General features: G+C 37.9%; 1 protein-coding gene across 1 annotated transcript in view; it reads right to left on the bottom strand.

The window, feature by feature from the left end:
• Positions 1 to 7,907: 7,907 nt before the first annotated feature.
• The window catches only part of LOC126262731 (protein misato), a 94,679-nt gene continuing 86,061 nt past the window's right edge, over positions 7,908 to 16,525 (bottom strand). The window contains exon 8 of the mRNA XM_049959534.1: positions 7,908 to 9,741. Within this exon, the coding sequence (XP_049815491.1) occupies positions 9,533 to 9,741 (209 nt within the window). The 3' untranslated portion in view covers positions 7,908 to 9,532. The remainder of the gene's footprint in view (positions 9,742 to 16,525) is intronic.

Genomic DNA, 16,525 nt, shown 5'->3' with positions numbered 1-16,525 from the left:
ATGGGCCTCTGCCATTATTTCTTGTCTAAGGTGTTGGGGAACAACAATTCGCAGTCCAAGTTTTGTTTTACGGCATAATACACCATCTTCAAAGCAAAATTGTTTTTGAGTTGCGTATTTTTTGCATTCTGTATCCTCATCTTGTGCCTTTCTCCAGTCCTCAGTATCTCGGCCTGTTGCTTCCAAAAGTGCTATTTTCTGACTTAGGCAATCTGCATTTGTGTGTTTTTTGCCTGGTTTATGGATAACTTCGAAATCCATTTCGGAAAGACATAGGGCCCAACGCGTGAGACGACTAGATGGATCCTTTAATCCAAGCAACCATTTTAAAGCTGCGTGGTGTGTAATAACCTTGAATTTCCTACCATACAAGTAGCATTTAAAGTATTTGACGCCATAAATAACACTTAACAATTCTTTCTCCGTTGTGGATTAATTTCTTTCTGCCGTTGTTAGTTGTCTCGAAGCGTAAGCTATGGGGTGTTCCGCGCCATTAATATTCTGACTCAAAACAACTCCTACTGAATGACCACTTGCGTCACAGGATAAAATAAATTCTTTATTATAATCTGGGTAGGCTAATACTGGACTGTGTGTTAACTTATCTTTAAGGGTTTGAAATGCTGATTCACAATCTTCAGACCAATGAAATTTTGCACCCTTTTTCAATAATTGGGTTAAGGGTCGGGCAATTTCAGCAAAATTTTGAACATATTTCAACGCGTTGTGGTGTTGGGAAGTCCTTAACTGCCGAAATTAATCGAGGATCTGTTTTAATTCCTTTTTCACTAATGACATGCCCTAGGTATGTAACCTCTGTCAATGCAAAAGTACATTTTTCCATATTTAATGTTAATTTAGCTTTTCTAAGTCTCTGAAAAACATTATGCAGGCGCACAGCGTGTTCATTAATGTCTTTGGAGAATACAATAATATCGTCTAGGTATACACAACATTGCTGAGTTTTGAGTCCTCGCAATACTCCATCGAGTAGTCTTTGAAAAGTTGTTGGTGCATTTTTCAAACCGAAAGGCATTCTTTTAAATTGCCAATGGCCTCCAGGGGTAGAAAATGCTGTTTTATGCCTATCTTCAGGTGCAACTTCCAATTGATGATATCCGCTATGTAGATCGATTGTTGAAAAGTATTTACTGTTACCCAAACTGTCAATGATATCTGTAATGTTTGGAAGAGGATAAACATCTGAGATAGTTTGTTTGTTAAGGTGTCTGTAGTCACAACAAAATCTATATCGTTTCGTACCGTCGGGAGACTTCTTTGGAATAATTACGATATTTGAATTATAAGGCGAATCAGAATATTCTATAATTCCATCTTTTAGATGCTGTTCTATAAATTCATCCAGTACTGGCTGTAAGTGATGCGCAACTCTATAAGGCTTCCTATAAACTGGGGGGCTATTTCCTGTTGGGATCCTATGCTGTGTGATATCTGTTGCTGGCAGTGGACCTTCTGCATTAAATAAATCTTGAAACTCAACTAAAACTGCTTCTATCGTGTCTCTATCATTTCCTTTCAAATGCTCAATCTTCTGGCGTAATGCGGTTTTATAGGCGTCTGGTTTGTGACCATCAGTAATATCTGACCAAATGAAATCTTCTTCTTCAAAAGTACTGACTGTAGCTACTAATATTCCCTTATGCAACTCTTTGTCCTCCACTCCGAAATTGTCAATATGTACCGGTACTTTTCTTTCTCCCTCAACGGCTTGAACCCGTACAACACTCCTACATACAAAACAATGTGATACATCTAATTCCTCATTTTCCTCTAAAGGCTCTATTAGACACACTGTATCTGTAGGTACTTCGGGGTCAACGGTCATCCAGAAAAGTTTTCCTGAGCCAGATGGTATCTGATCCCGCGAATCAACCTTCAAGGACGTTGCACGCAGTGTAGTTGATTTCGCCTTCCGGTTGGGGGAATCTTGCGGCAGCGGGCCCTTTGCAGCGGTGTCACCTGGCTGAAACACTATTCCACTAAGTTCTACAGTTTGCTGTCTGAGGTCGATTTTAGCATGATGTTTATTCAGGAAATCCAGTCCTAGGATCGCGTCGTACCCGTCAGTTACTTTTGTTACCACTTCTACATCTTCCTGAAATTGTACACCGTGAATATAGAAAATCAATGATGTACATCCTAATGACTTCACTGTACCTCCTCCTACTCCACTCAATCTATACCTTGGAGGGTCATATTTCTTTTCTCCAATACATTCATTACTTACTATTGATACGTTTGCGCCTGTATCCACTAGTATCCTTGCCTCTTTATCCTGTATGGTAGCAGATAACCAGCATTCCGCCTTCACATTCGCCTTAATGGCATGAAATATTATTGGGAACGCCTGGCGGCAGCTCCGACATTCCCGTTTGAGTTTAACTGATTTCTATTTCCAAAAACTTTCTTAGACCTGTATTCCTTGAATGTGTGACCTATTCTTTGACAATTAGTGCATTGAGGTTGTCTGCAGTTTTTTGCTATATGGCCCTGTCGATCGCACCTAAAACATCGTACTCCTGCTGAAAATACATTTCGCTTCTCCTTGTATCTGGTGGCAATGTCTATTTCTTCGAAAGCCGTCGCCACAGATACAGCTTCCGCTAAATTTTTTGGAAACTCTGCCCTGACACGACGGGACGTTTCAGGAGGTAACCCACGTAAAAATGTATCCAGAGCTCTATTTTCTGCCTCTTGTAAAATAACTTTATTTGCTTCATCACTAGTTGTCAACTGATAGGTGTTAATATTAACTTTTCTAATCCTATCTACAAAACTTTCTAACGACTCGTTTTGCCTCTGAGTGATAGTATTTGATTTTTCCCTATAAAATCTACAGCTGTTCTGTTTTTGAAAACGTTTAAGCAATCCTTTCTTCAATTCCTCAAATGTTGGAGCATTCCGTAATTCTTCATGGTATAATACGTGTGCTTTAGCCTCTCCTAGCAATCTTAACTTTGTCATCTGTAAGAGCTGTTCATCTGACCATGATACTAACTTTGCAGCTGCTACTAAATCATCAAAAAAGGCTGTTATGTCCTCGCCAGGTTTACCTGAAAAAGGAGTTACTAAGGCTGCTGCTGATGAATCTAGGCTGGGAGGGATTGAACTGGTTTGCCTAACCTCACTCAACTGTTTAAATAATGCATTATTATCACTTTTAAGCTGTGCTATTTGATTAACTAAGCTCTGAATAGCTTGATCAGTAGAAACCGCTTGTGGTGCTGACTCTGACTTTGTACGATTTCGTGTCATCATTTTACAAACTATTAGTGACACAATATTACCACACTGAATTCAAAAGATGTTTAAATATTTTCGACAAACTCTTAAAATTATGAGAGAGAATACACTTCTAAATAAAGAAAATATTACGACTGCTATGCAAACCTCTATCCTTTCACACATTAAACAATACTAACTGTGGACCTTTAGTGACTGTCATTCACACCTCATATTGAGCCAAGGGTTTTTTCTCTGACACCAAATGTAACAATTGTGATACTAAATGTAACACTTCTGCTACTAAATGTAACTGAGTTTTCTCTTCTGATGCTAGTCAATTGTCAGGATGAGCATTCTAAAGCATTCTGTCAGGGTGAAAATATTAAATAAATTAACTTTTCTCTCTTAACAACATGTGGGCAGGGTGGGTTCTTCCTTGGCTCGGGTATGAGGTCGAATGAAACATCATTTTACATAAGATAACTTTTATTGAAGATTTGTACAACTGTATCTTACTGAATGTTCTGGTTCAGAGAGCGGCAGCTGTGTCGTTTGTGAAGTCTTCTGCTGTGGCAGCGGCGGCGGCGTCTGATTACGTGTAGCAGTGTGTATCTCGTGTCGCCATCTCGCCCAGCTGACTGGAGACGCGCAGCGTGAGGTGGCCGGTTTAATTATTGCAAGCGAAGTCGTGCATCGGATGATACCTTGGGTGTGGCGTCCCAGTGTTTCTCTTCTCTAAGCGGCCGCGTGTGTTGTGCGTCGGCCAGCGGAGCGGCGCGGCGGGGCAAGGCCAGTGTCCCGGACTCGAACCACGGACTCCCGCTTGCCAGTCTTCAGCTGTCAGGTCTTCATCCCAGCTCACAGGTGACTGCTGAGGTGAGGCCGTCTCCTTCCCGTCCTCACGAGTCACCCGGGTACGTAAAACTCAAGACTTCAAATACCTTTTAACTTCTGTCTTCTGGCGCCGCGGCTGCTGCTTGCTATTCCATTACAGCGGCGGACTTGGTGCGTCTGTGCATGATGTAGACTCTTCTTGCATGACGGTCTTCAGCACCGAAACTGACTGAAAACTACTGCTACTTCTTCGTCTTTTTCGTCTCCGTCTCCGTCTTCATCTGTCTGGCCCACTGCGTCTCGTGTATTTATTCACTTCAATTTACTGGAGGTGAATGACTTTACGGTCATTGCCTCTTCTGTCACATTGAGAAGCTCCTCGAAGAATCTTCTTAACGTCAGTCATTGGCTCTTGGAATGTAGGCGAGGGCCTTTGATCCCATGTGACGACTGAGAAACACGTGAGCCGGTCATTGCCTCTTCTGTCACGTTGAAAAGCTTCTCGAAGAATCTTCTTAACGTCGGTCATTGGCTCTTGGGATGTAGGCGAGGGCCTTTGCTCACATACGACAACTGAGAAACACGTGAGCCGGTCGGGCGATGCCCTGACGGCTGAATCGACAGCGCCCGCTTATGTGGAACTTGCTGACTTCACGGTCATTGTTTCTTCTGTTCTGCCCGCTGTTTGCGAGTATGTAACTCTCTAAACTAAACCAAGTTTTTCATTTATATTCTAATTTCTAGTTCACTTTGATTTCACTAATTTATTTACTTAAGTACCACTCAACAATTGTACCCGCATAGCCTGAACACATTTGTTAACACAGCTATGAATCTCCTGCTTTTCACTTATGTCAAGCATATTGAGTTCACTGAGAAAGAGCCACAAGAATGTAGCAATTTTATGCTTTGAAGTAATTACATATTTACATAGAAAAGTCAGGGCTTGATGTATAGTCTATTTCTTTAATTAAAAAAAACACCCACACACCAGGTATCTGTTACTACACATTAATTACACCAGTTAGTTACATGGCTATCTTTGTCATATCATTATGGAAACATACTCATATCTGCAGTCATTAAACTCACGCATGGATATTGTAATTGAGACTGCATACTTTTTGAAACTCGAGTAACTAAGGAACTAACGGAATTCTGTGTTCTTTTCCCTTCCTATTCACCTGTGGCCTCTTTAAATGATTGCGGGAAATCAAAAAAATTTTCCTGCAAGCTTATTAACATATCCCTGCAACCTGGAAGTGGAGCTATTCCATCATGCGCTGACCTCTTTTTTTAAAAGACATAGTAAAAAAAGTTCTGGAAGGACGTAAACAGCTAAGCAGCAAAGGAGACCATTTAGAATTCAAAGATGAGCAGAGCCTACTTTTCTTCATGTATTGTACAATGTATTTTGCAGTATTTATTGTCACTGTCATGTTAGACATTATTTAACAAAAAGCTAATTTCATTGAAAATGTGACCAAGTGCAGGAAAAGGAAGCCATTCAAGATTTTCTCAAGCTACTATTCTTGCATCCTGGTCAATGACAAAAACAAAAATATGCAACATAGCAAGTGAAAAGTTTAACTCAAGTACAACCTCTTCAATTTATTTAATAATATTCATTCCTGCCTTTGTATATTGAGGGAATTTAGTTGTAAATAAAACATTGTTAAGACACCAACCTGTGTTTATGTAATATGCATTGACTGCACCGATTAGTTCACTTATCAACTATTGCAGCACATGCCGTATTAATAACTTTCATAATAATTTAAGGCATTACGGTGTTTTGACTGCATCAGCCTGTTTCTTGACAAGTTTACTTGTAGTAGAGGGATGTGGCATTACATCTGCAATGATGACTTTTCCACAATCTGCACCTACACCTATTAATTAATGGCCTAATTCTTTGAAACCTTCACAACAAACAACTTTAAAAACATCTATATTTTATCCTACTTTGCTGTAATATTACTTTTCATTACTGTCAGTACCCCAGAAGGAACTGTGTCTGTGTGAGACTTCTAACAAATCTGTTTCTGTAAATGAACTGTTCCCATCTAAAAACACAATAAGGCTGAACAGTTTTTGCACAAAGTTTACCAGTAGAAATTGTTTTTTATCTACAACCAACAGATATTTATTTCGAAAACTGCTTTTTAGAGATTCTGATCTTCAATGTATACAATTGGTTTCAATCTTACTTCTTACTGCAAAGCAGAGATGCTGAGTCGCAAACATGCACAACAAAAAAACTGTCTATTATGGTGAGTAGCAACTTTTGTTTTCATAATATTGTTACATTCCATCCTGGATTTTCCATTGTTTGATTACTTCTTACTGCACTCGATTCTTCATGTTGGCTGTAGTCAGGTACAGATAAAGACATGTATAATGTCTTTGAAATCGAACACTATCTGGGATTCAGTCATGGCTTATATGCCTCAATAGTTGGTGTGGGTAGACTATCTACTTAAGCTTTACTCACCCCATCTCACATTTTGAACTCGCTCACATGGTCATATAGGACTCTTAATAGCTATGTCAGTTGGCTCACACCAAGAATCAGTTGTGCGTAACTTACACAGTAGCTACCATTCTCTTGTCAAACAATAAAAAATTATGATATGTGTAAACAAAATTTCCTTATTTTCAAGTGTTCTAATGATTACACCTGATCCAGAATGGATTGTGCATTACAACCTCTCACTTCATTTTTTCAAAAATACTCTCTCACTCACTCTCTCTCTCTCTCTCTCTCTCTCTCTCTCTCTCTCTCTCTCTGTGTGTGTGTGTGTGTGTGTGTGTGTGTGTGTGTGTGTGTGTGTGTGTGCCTGCAAGCGGGCACTCTCTTCCGTCCATTCACCAAAATTAGTGGTTTGCAGGGTCAGGCATTACGTCGTATCATTTATTTATTTATTTACCATATGATGACAAGTTGAAATACTAGACAGCTATTTCCAACATATTATATATCTCAAGGTTGCAAGGGATTCATGGCTCTAAGTTTGAAATCCAGTGCAGTCACACTCAGGGAAGGACTTTCATACCCACTGATGCAGCAGTGCTCCACATCTGGTCTGGTCAATTCTGATGAGATTCAGTATGCATCAGTGTAGATGAAAACCTGCTGGCCACTCCCAGGGAGTTTTAAGTAGTTGGTGAATTACATGTGTTGAAAGCAGAAGATGGTAACAGAAGGTACACAATAACTGAAATGATTTGATGTTTTGAAGTGACTTCTTTTTAAGATATAAAAAGTAAAAATTTTAAAATAGGTACAGAAGCGCGGTGGGGGGGAGAGAGAAAAATGTGTAGAGATGATCACTGAAATGTTTGAAAATTGATGAGAATCAACATTCCAACGCTCATGAATGTAGCGGGGAAAATCACAATGAATTTACGAACTTTCATATGTAATGTGACTAAAAATTAGAACTAAAAACTGATTTTAAAATCACCATTCTCTTGCTGTGGTGGTCATGACAAAATACATGCATCAAATATAACATATTGACTCTTTAAAATGAAACTGGGAACCTTAAAAATTATTAGAATAGGTGATAGGCTATTTCTTTCAGATTTAATTACATCTTAATTTATATTCTAAAAGTATAACACACGTTTCTTACTAACAATATTATAGAAAGTAAAGTTGCTACTCACCATACAGTGGAGACGCTGAGTGACAGATAGGCACAATAAAAAGACTGTCACAAATATAGCTTTTGACCAGTAAGGCCTTCGTCAAAATTAGACGAGAAACACTGACACACACACACGACTGCAGTCTTGTGCAACCGGGATTTTTTATTGTTTCTTACTGTTATGAATGGTTTCAGTTACATGAGTATTTCTTTAAACCTTTACTTTCAGGGGCTATGTCAAATAGGCCAATTCACAGGAAAGACAGGATTAATAACAAGGCATTTGATTGTTAACACTGTTCTCATTATTTTGCACTGTACAGTCACATTTATGAACTTGAGCTATCAACATCTTAGAATCAAGTTGTATGACTTAATTGTAGACAATATTTCGCCGACATTGGACAAAGAAATTCTGTGACTGACCAGAAAGACAGCCAGTGTTAGAATGACAGCAACCAGCTATATGTCTTGAAATAATTTCACTTCTTTAACCCTTTAACTGCTCTGGACGTGTTAACACAAGCGCGTTTGTGCCTGTCCCTGTGTGCTCTGAACCTGTTTATGCGTGCCACCAGTCCTTCTACCTGGTACTCTGAACGTGTCTATGCACGGGCGTTAACACGTTCAGAGCAGTTAAAGGGTTAAGGGTTGACCAATTTTAAACCACCCGGACAGGTGTGTGTGTGTGTGTGTGTGTGTGTGTGTGTGTGTGTGTGTGTGTGTGTGTGTGTGTTGAGTCACTGCTTCCAGAATGGGAACATGCATCCACCATGGATCGAATCCACCCGACAGTTTAATGATGAGGGTCAGTGTGCTGGCTTGCATAGATGAGGTTCTTAGGTAGTTTCCCACAACCCACTAGGTGAATACCAGGATGGTCTTAAGTCACATCTCAGTTAAATGATTCGTAACATTTAAAAAACTTTCATTCACTTTCCCATGGATAACACTACACGCAGACATTTGTGGTATTTGTATTCTACATTCAGGGAGAGGGTGGAGTGGTAATGGTGTGGTGACAGGAAGGGCATCCAGCGACTTCTTAAATTAACCATGCCAAAACCATTAATAAAATTGCATCGACATGGGCCAAAAGCACAACAAGAAGAAGGACTGACCGATTTTGAGCATGCAAGAAATGCTTTCAAATGGATATGGTTCAAATTAATACAATTTTTCCTACACATTGTTAGTTGCTATCATTCCTAGATGACATTCTAATTGAAATGCTCAGCACCATTTATGCATTTAACTGCTCTATCTTTTAATTAGTTTGCTTCACACAAATTTCTGCATATCATGTTGCCTAACTGAAAAAGCCAGTCATCATCTGAAGCTGATACTTTTTTCTGTGTCAGCCACTGATAATTTGATAGTGCCGACCATTCTGAATGGTGGCCATAAAGTATGTCACAGAATACTAACATACTAATGCCTATGATGTTTGTAAGTGTATTAGACTTTAAAGAAACTGCCATGGAATTACCGACATCAGAAAGGCAAGATTTACCACTGCAGGAGACAAAAATATCGAAAAGTTAACTCTCCATAAAGAAAAAAAATTACCAATGTTCTGAGGCCATCTTTTAACAGAATTAAAATATGTATTTAAACTGGTAAAATCACTTTGGCTTTTGATTTCTGAAATATTATTTCTCTCTGTAAGAATATCTGCTTTAATGTTTGTTCCATGGCCAGTGCCTATAGATTTTTCATATCTTGTGCAGAAACCAAGATAGTATAATCTTGGAACATTTTATTGTCACAACCTAAATGGCGAAAATTATTATGATGTTTCAGACATCAAACTCCTCACGGTAACAATCACGTAACTCCAACAGAGCTGAAAGGCACTCATTATATTCATCATCTTCGAGGCCTGAGCTACGAAACTGATGCATCCGTGTCATGTGAAGTCGAGATGCTTCAGTGTGCAAGGACTCCAGCATTGTGCCAACTCCTTTGGTGCTGTGAAGGCCAGCCAGTGCAGGAACAGAATGTACACCTGAAGCAGAAATATTTATTGTGGAATACATCATACATTACTATATTAAAGATTTTTTTCATTTTCATATACAATATTTAAACTGACTGAAGCTGTAAACAAACATTATAAACTGGAAACGAGAACATAATTAGAAAATTACACTCCATTTCTTTCATTTTACCCATTTCTTCTTTCCTTTTTCAATATCTATATTGTTAATTATTTTTGTACAATCCTGTCAACTAACTTTTCCATTATTGAGCCTACATTTTCCTGGCAACCACGTTCTCTGACTTCAAAGTCTCTTCTATTCAGCAGTAACTTATTAACACATTCATATCATGTGCATCTGCTGCCTCCCTCCCAGCAATCATAGTTATCAGCCACACACACCTAAACCTCCATTCCACTCCCCACCTCCCTTCTTCCTTCCTTCAAACCCCCAATGCTCATGTGGGAGAACTGAAAGCCATCCTGACCAGACTATGGCCACATCAGACGTCCCTAACTTGGCACCTACATACTTTGCGTCTCCCCTGGCGCCAAGCATTTGGATGCTTGGTGGCCACACCAGGTATCAATGTCAGTTGCCATAAGTGTTTTGCTCAATCACACTGCCATAATATCCAACTTTGAGTCAGAAAACGCTTCTGGCAGAAATTATTTCTTTGAAATATAAATTGTTGAGGAAACTGCTATTGTGTTAGGTACATAGCACTAATTGCGAGAGAAGTGAATGTCTTGTACAAGCAACGTTGGGAGTTTCACGACAAATATTTTAGTCACTTATGAATGACTGTAAAAATCATTCAGTATATATTAATTACAGAGTTAGTGTATCTCCTTAGCAGTGTCTAGTTGTAACTTTAAAGTGAGTAACTATAAATCCAATACTTTCGTTTTATTTTTTTAAAAGAAATTGTACTGAATGAATGCATATTCCACAATTACTTAGTAAGAAGAAACTATTGAAAACTTAATTTACATTTCCAAGGAACAGAAGAGAGCATAATGAAAACTGACACAATGGTGCACTTTTCTGTGGAATGGTATGAAAGACTGCACAACACAATGCCATTTGAAGTAATGTTGTCAGAAGCAGTTAAATTAAGTAATCGTTCTTCTTCCTGTGTATTGTTGTTTGTTACACGAGTGTCCAAAGGTGGCTGGTAAATGCCATTTTGAACCCATTACATTTCTGGAACAATGAAATTTTGAATTTTTCTCCACAGTATAAGTTTTTTCAAAGGTGGAATTTCAGTCATATATAATAACAAATTCCAAAAGATGTCTTGCTCTGGTATTTAATTTTTTTTTTTCACTCAAGGTCTAAGAACAAGTTTCCTTTGCTTGGAGACACAATGGAACACAGTTTTTCCTCTGAGGTTCATGTGTGTTAACTGTCTGCAGAATACGTCTTGAAATAACGTAGTACTCTCTCTTGTTTTTATGTTCTTTCTAAAATACTGACACTGGCATGCAAGGGCGGGAATGTGACTTGAGCGACTTCTGTAGTAAAACACTGCTTCAAATCCAAGACTCAGGTCACCACAGCATTCCCGTGGAAAGACTGATTCTGGGATTAATATCACAACTGCATTTATTTTAACTGTGGATGGTGGTTATCCTCTATTGGACTAACTGATGAAACCCTTTCCTGAGACAAATTATGACAGAAAAAGATTATACAACTTCCATCTTTCAAGATCTCACCAAAGCATTGAATGTGCATTCAGCATAATGGCATCAAAGTGAAAAGTACTGCAAAAGCTATTGAAAGTGATTTACGTAATGCTGTAGTAATTCTGAACGTATTCTCCATAACTTTGCGATGGAGCATGAACAACCTTCCACTACTCAGGAAAAGAACAATGCCAATTTTCCACCAAGATTCAGTTTACGAGGACCTTAGCATAGAGATTTGAGACTAGCAGAAAATACGAGGCATATCTTGGTGGGACTGGTTCGCTGTCCTGGCAAATGAGCTTTCTGTCTCAAAAATATTACTGAACGTGGCAATGGTTAGCATGGGATTCATTCAGCTTTGAATTTGTTACCAGGTTAAAAATATCAGAAAGCACTATGATTATTGTTATTAATTACAACTGTTAATTAATCTAAATTTTCTTTTATGAATAAAAATAAAACTGAAACTTATTGGAGCTGTCTGTTCCCATTGCAACATCTTCCCTCATCATCTTTTTGTGAGCATCATGTGCTGGAATCCACAAAAATTCCCCTTTGAAAACTGACAATATTAATGCTTCATCATCCATGGCAGAGAAGAAGCACTTCATCATCCATGGCAGAGAAGAAGCAAACAATATTACATAAACAAGAGCACAATCTTTGAATTGGTGACATGCCAGGTAGAACCAACGTGACTGTTTGTCTAGCAACACGCCAAGTGACTAGCTTAATACCTAGAGCTCAATACAGCTGGTCTCATAAGGTCACACGTGTTGGTTTAGTGAGGTGAGTCATGAAGTACCTAGGTGCCAATTGAGATGTGTACAGTGTGGTAATAGCCTAAGAATGGCTCTTCCATCCCTCCACTGTGGTCACAGCTCACCAGAGTACTACACTTGATTCAGCACGTGCTTTCTCTCCCACTAATTTATACATGTAATTCTAATTTGATCAAACTTAAGGGTGATGGGTGAAGAAACTGAATGGTGTTATCATTTTTAAACTGTTCAAGCTTAGAAATATTTTGGTTGATATATGGCAAACAATTTTTATGAAAATGTAGAAACTGATTTGCACAAAAATTTTAAGGTACTGCTCTGAACAAACTCTAGCATCATTTCTGATATTGAGAATGTGCACAGTATCAGCGCAGATCCAGTTTCAGCCTTGCATCCAGTATTGATCCCCACAATTTGGTGGGCCACATTTAACACTGATAATTTCCCTTTACCCTTTCCTGCTGCCTATTCCCTCACCTAGAGACACAAGTGTCTTCCCCATACAATTCCTATTTTCAAAGGTTGAAACAATGTCTAGTTCCAAAAGCTAGGGTTTGTGTCAATTTTTTTAAGCCTAGTCATAAATCTGTTACCAGCAAAATATGATTATCAGTCTGACCTATTATGCTTCAGTATCTGTCAATATTTCGCTGCCCCTCCTCTGTTTAATGCCGGATATGCAAATGTGCAAAATATGCATCCAGTGTGTAACAAAACTGATCTCAACAATTTGTGATTTTCCATTTGAGACAAATGTTTAACATACTTTATGTTCACAGTGAATAAACTGCAGCTACAGATTAATAACACTGAAGGAGAAAAACAGTGTCCAGATTCAGATTTTTTTTTTCCAACATCAGACAGAACTGTCTGAGAGGAGCACCTTTGGCCTTTCAGCCATTTTCTCTTCCTCTTTCTTTATGACTGCTTGTATCTCAGGAGCCTCAACTAAATAAGTAACAGAAATACAGCACTTTTGGGGGTAATTCCTTCATAGCTACTTTTAACAAACACCAGTAATGTTAATTGTGTCTCTTATTTCTAAACTGAATTTTCACACTGCAGCAGAGTGTTTGCTGATTGAATCTTCCTGACAGATTAAAATTGTATGCCAAACTGGGACACAAACCTGGAACTTCTGACTTTTGCAGGCAGATGCTCTACCAGCTGAACTATCCAGGCCCATGGACAATGTGATAAAAAACCATTTTAACCTTAGTCAATGTCCACATCTGTTCCCAGATTAAAACAATACAGTGATTTCGTACAGGTATAGAAAAAGTGTTTCATTAACCTGCCCAGAATGACACATATAGCTGAAAAATAACAAAAGCAATTTCACTATGGTGATAATAATAATAATAGAGGATAATTGATGTTGTCATCCCAGGTAATAGCAGAATTAATGAAAAACAAATCAAAAAACTTGCCGGATACAAGGACAGAAAACTGAACAACAGTGACTCGGGCATAAACCCGTGAAAGTGGTCCCAGAGGTTCTAGGTATGTTGGAAGCAGTGCCTTTCATCTTAGTGGGCAGTTGAAAACTGATGGCATTGACTAAATACCCATCTTACACTTACAAAAAGCCACTTTACTGTTACCTGCATGAATTATCCGCCGATACATCAAGGCAGTCCTAGAAACTTAGGAAGTGTCTGACTAGTGATAAAACACAAAATCTAGCATAGTGAACTGAGAAAAGACATCGGACAGCTAACACAATTTATAAGAAATGAAATCTCGGGAAAAAAAACGAAAAAGGTTAGGTAAAATCTCACAACAAGAAGCGACAGAGCAATTAGACGAAAAGAAGCAGAAATTACAAGCATTAGCCAAACGACTCCAAAGATACAAAAAAAGTGAAAATAGAAGGAAACAAAACCAAACATTCAACACAAACCAAAAGAAATTTTACCAGACAATAGATAACACACACATTAAAATAAACAATCCATCAAACATAACAGACATGGAACACTTCTGGAGCAACATATGGTCAAACCCGGTACAACATAACAGGCATGCACGGTGGATACAAGCAGAAACAGACACATACAAGATGATACCACAAATGCCTGAAGTGATAATTTTGCAACATGAAGTCACCCAAGCAATTAATTCTACTCACAATTGGAAAGCCCCTGGAAATGATAAAATAGCAAATTTCTGGTTAAAGAAGTTCACCTCAACACATTCACATCTAACTAAATTATTTAACAATATAATAGAGGGAAACATTCCACGTGGGATGGATATAAATTATTTAACAGTTACTTTGCAGGCCCATACACATACCCTGATACACTTACACATGGAATAACTTATCTGAAACCTAAACATCAAGCAGACACAGCAAACCCAGCTAAATATCGCCCCATAACATGCCTACCAACAATATACAAAATATTAACTTCAGTCATTAAACAGAAATTAATGACACATACAACACATAACAAAATTATAAATGAAGAACAAAAAGGCTGTTGCAAAGGAGCACGAGGATGTAAAGAGCAACTGATAATAGATGCAGAGGTGACATATCAAGCTAAAACTAAACAAAGGTCGCTACACTACGCATACATTGATTACCAAAAAGCTTTTGATAGTGTACCCCACTCATGGTTACTACAAATATTGGAAATATACAAAGTAGATCCTAAATTGATACAGTTCCTAAACATAGTAATGAAAAATTGGAAAACCACACTTAATATCCAAACAAATTCAAATAATATCACATCACAGCCAATACAGATTAAGCGTGGAATATACCAAGGAGACTCATTAAGTCCTTTCTGGTTCTGCCTTGCTCTGAACCCACTATCCAACATGCTAAATAATACAAATTATGGATACAATATTACTGGAACATACCCACACAAAATCACACATTTGCTATACATGGATGATCTAAAACTACTGGCAGCAACAAATCAACAACTCAACCAATTACTAAAGATAACAGAAGTATTCAGCAATGATATAAGTATGGCTTTTGGAACAGACAAATGTAAGAAAAATAGCATAGTCAAGGAAAAACACACTAAACAAGAAGATTACATATTGGATAACCACAGCGACTGCATAGAAGCGATGGAAAAAACGGATGCCTATAAATATCTAGGATACAGACAAAAAATAGGAATAGATAATACAAATATTAAAGAAGAACTAAAAGAAAAATATAGACAAAGACTAACAAAAATACTGAAAACAGAATTGACAGCAAGAAACAAGACAAAAGCTATAAATACTTATGCCATACCAATATTGACCTACTCATTTGGAGTAGTGAAATGGAGTAACACAGACCTAGAAGCACTCAATACACTTACACGATCACAATGCCACAAATATAGAATACATCACATACATTCAGCAACAGAAAGATTCACATTAAGCAGAAAGGAAGGAGGAAGGGGATTTATCGACATAAAAAACCTACATTATGGACAGGTAGACAATTTAAGAAAATTCTTTCTAGAACGAGCAGAAACTAGCAAAATACACAAGGCAATCACTCATATAAATACATCGGCTACACCACTGCAATTTCATAACCACTTCTACAACCCTTTAGATCACATAACATCAACAGATACGAAGAAAGTAAATTGGAAAAAGAAAACACTTCATGGCAAGCACCCGTATCATCTAACACAGTCACACATCGATCAAGACGCATCCAACACATGGCTAAGAAAAGGCAATATATACAGTGAGACAGAAGGATTCATGATTGCAATACAGGATCAAACAATAAACACCAGGTATTACAGCAAGCATATTATTAAAGATCCCAATACCACAACAGATAAATGCAGACTTTGTAAACAACAAATAGAAACAGTAGATCACATCACAAGCAGATGTACAATACTAGCAAATACAGAATACCCCAGAAGACATGACAATGTCGCAAAAATAATACATCAACAGCTTGCCTTACAACATAAACTTTTAAAACAACAAGTTCCTACATATAAGTATGCACCACAAAATGTACTGGAGAATGATGAATACAAATTATACTGGAACAGAACCATTATAACAGATAAAACAACGCCACATAACAAACCTGACATCATACTCACCAATAAAAAGAAGAAATTAACACAACTAATCGAAATATCCATACCCAATACAACAAATATACAAAAGAAAACAGGAGAAAAAATTGAAAAATACATCCAACTGGCTGAGGAAGTCAAAGACATGTGGCATCAGGATAAAGTTGACATCATACCAATTATACTATCAACTACAGGAGTCATACCACACAATATCCACCAGTACATCAATGCAATACAGCTACATCCAAACATATATAT

Source organism: Schistocerca nitens, chromosome 6 (genome assembly GCF_023898315.1).
Source record: "Schistocerca nitens isolate TAMUIC-IGC-003100 chromosome 6, iqSchNite1.1, whole genome shotgun sequence".
In the NCBI taxonomy this organism is placed as follows: domain Eukaryota; kingdom Metazoa; phylum Arthropoda; class Insecta; order Orthoptera; family Acrididae; genus Schistocerca; species Schistocerca nitens.
This window is presented reverse-complemented; position numbering and strand designations above follow the sequence as displayed.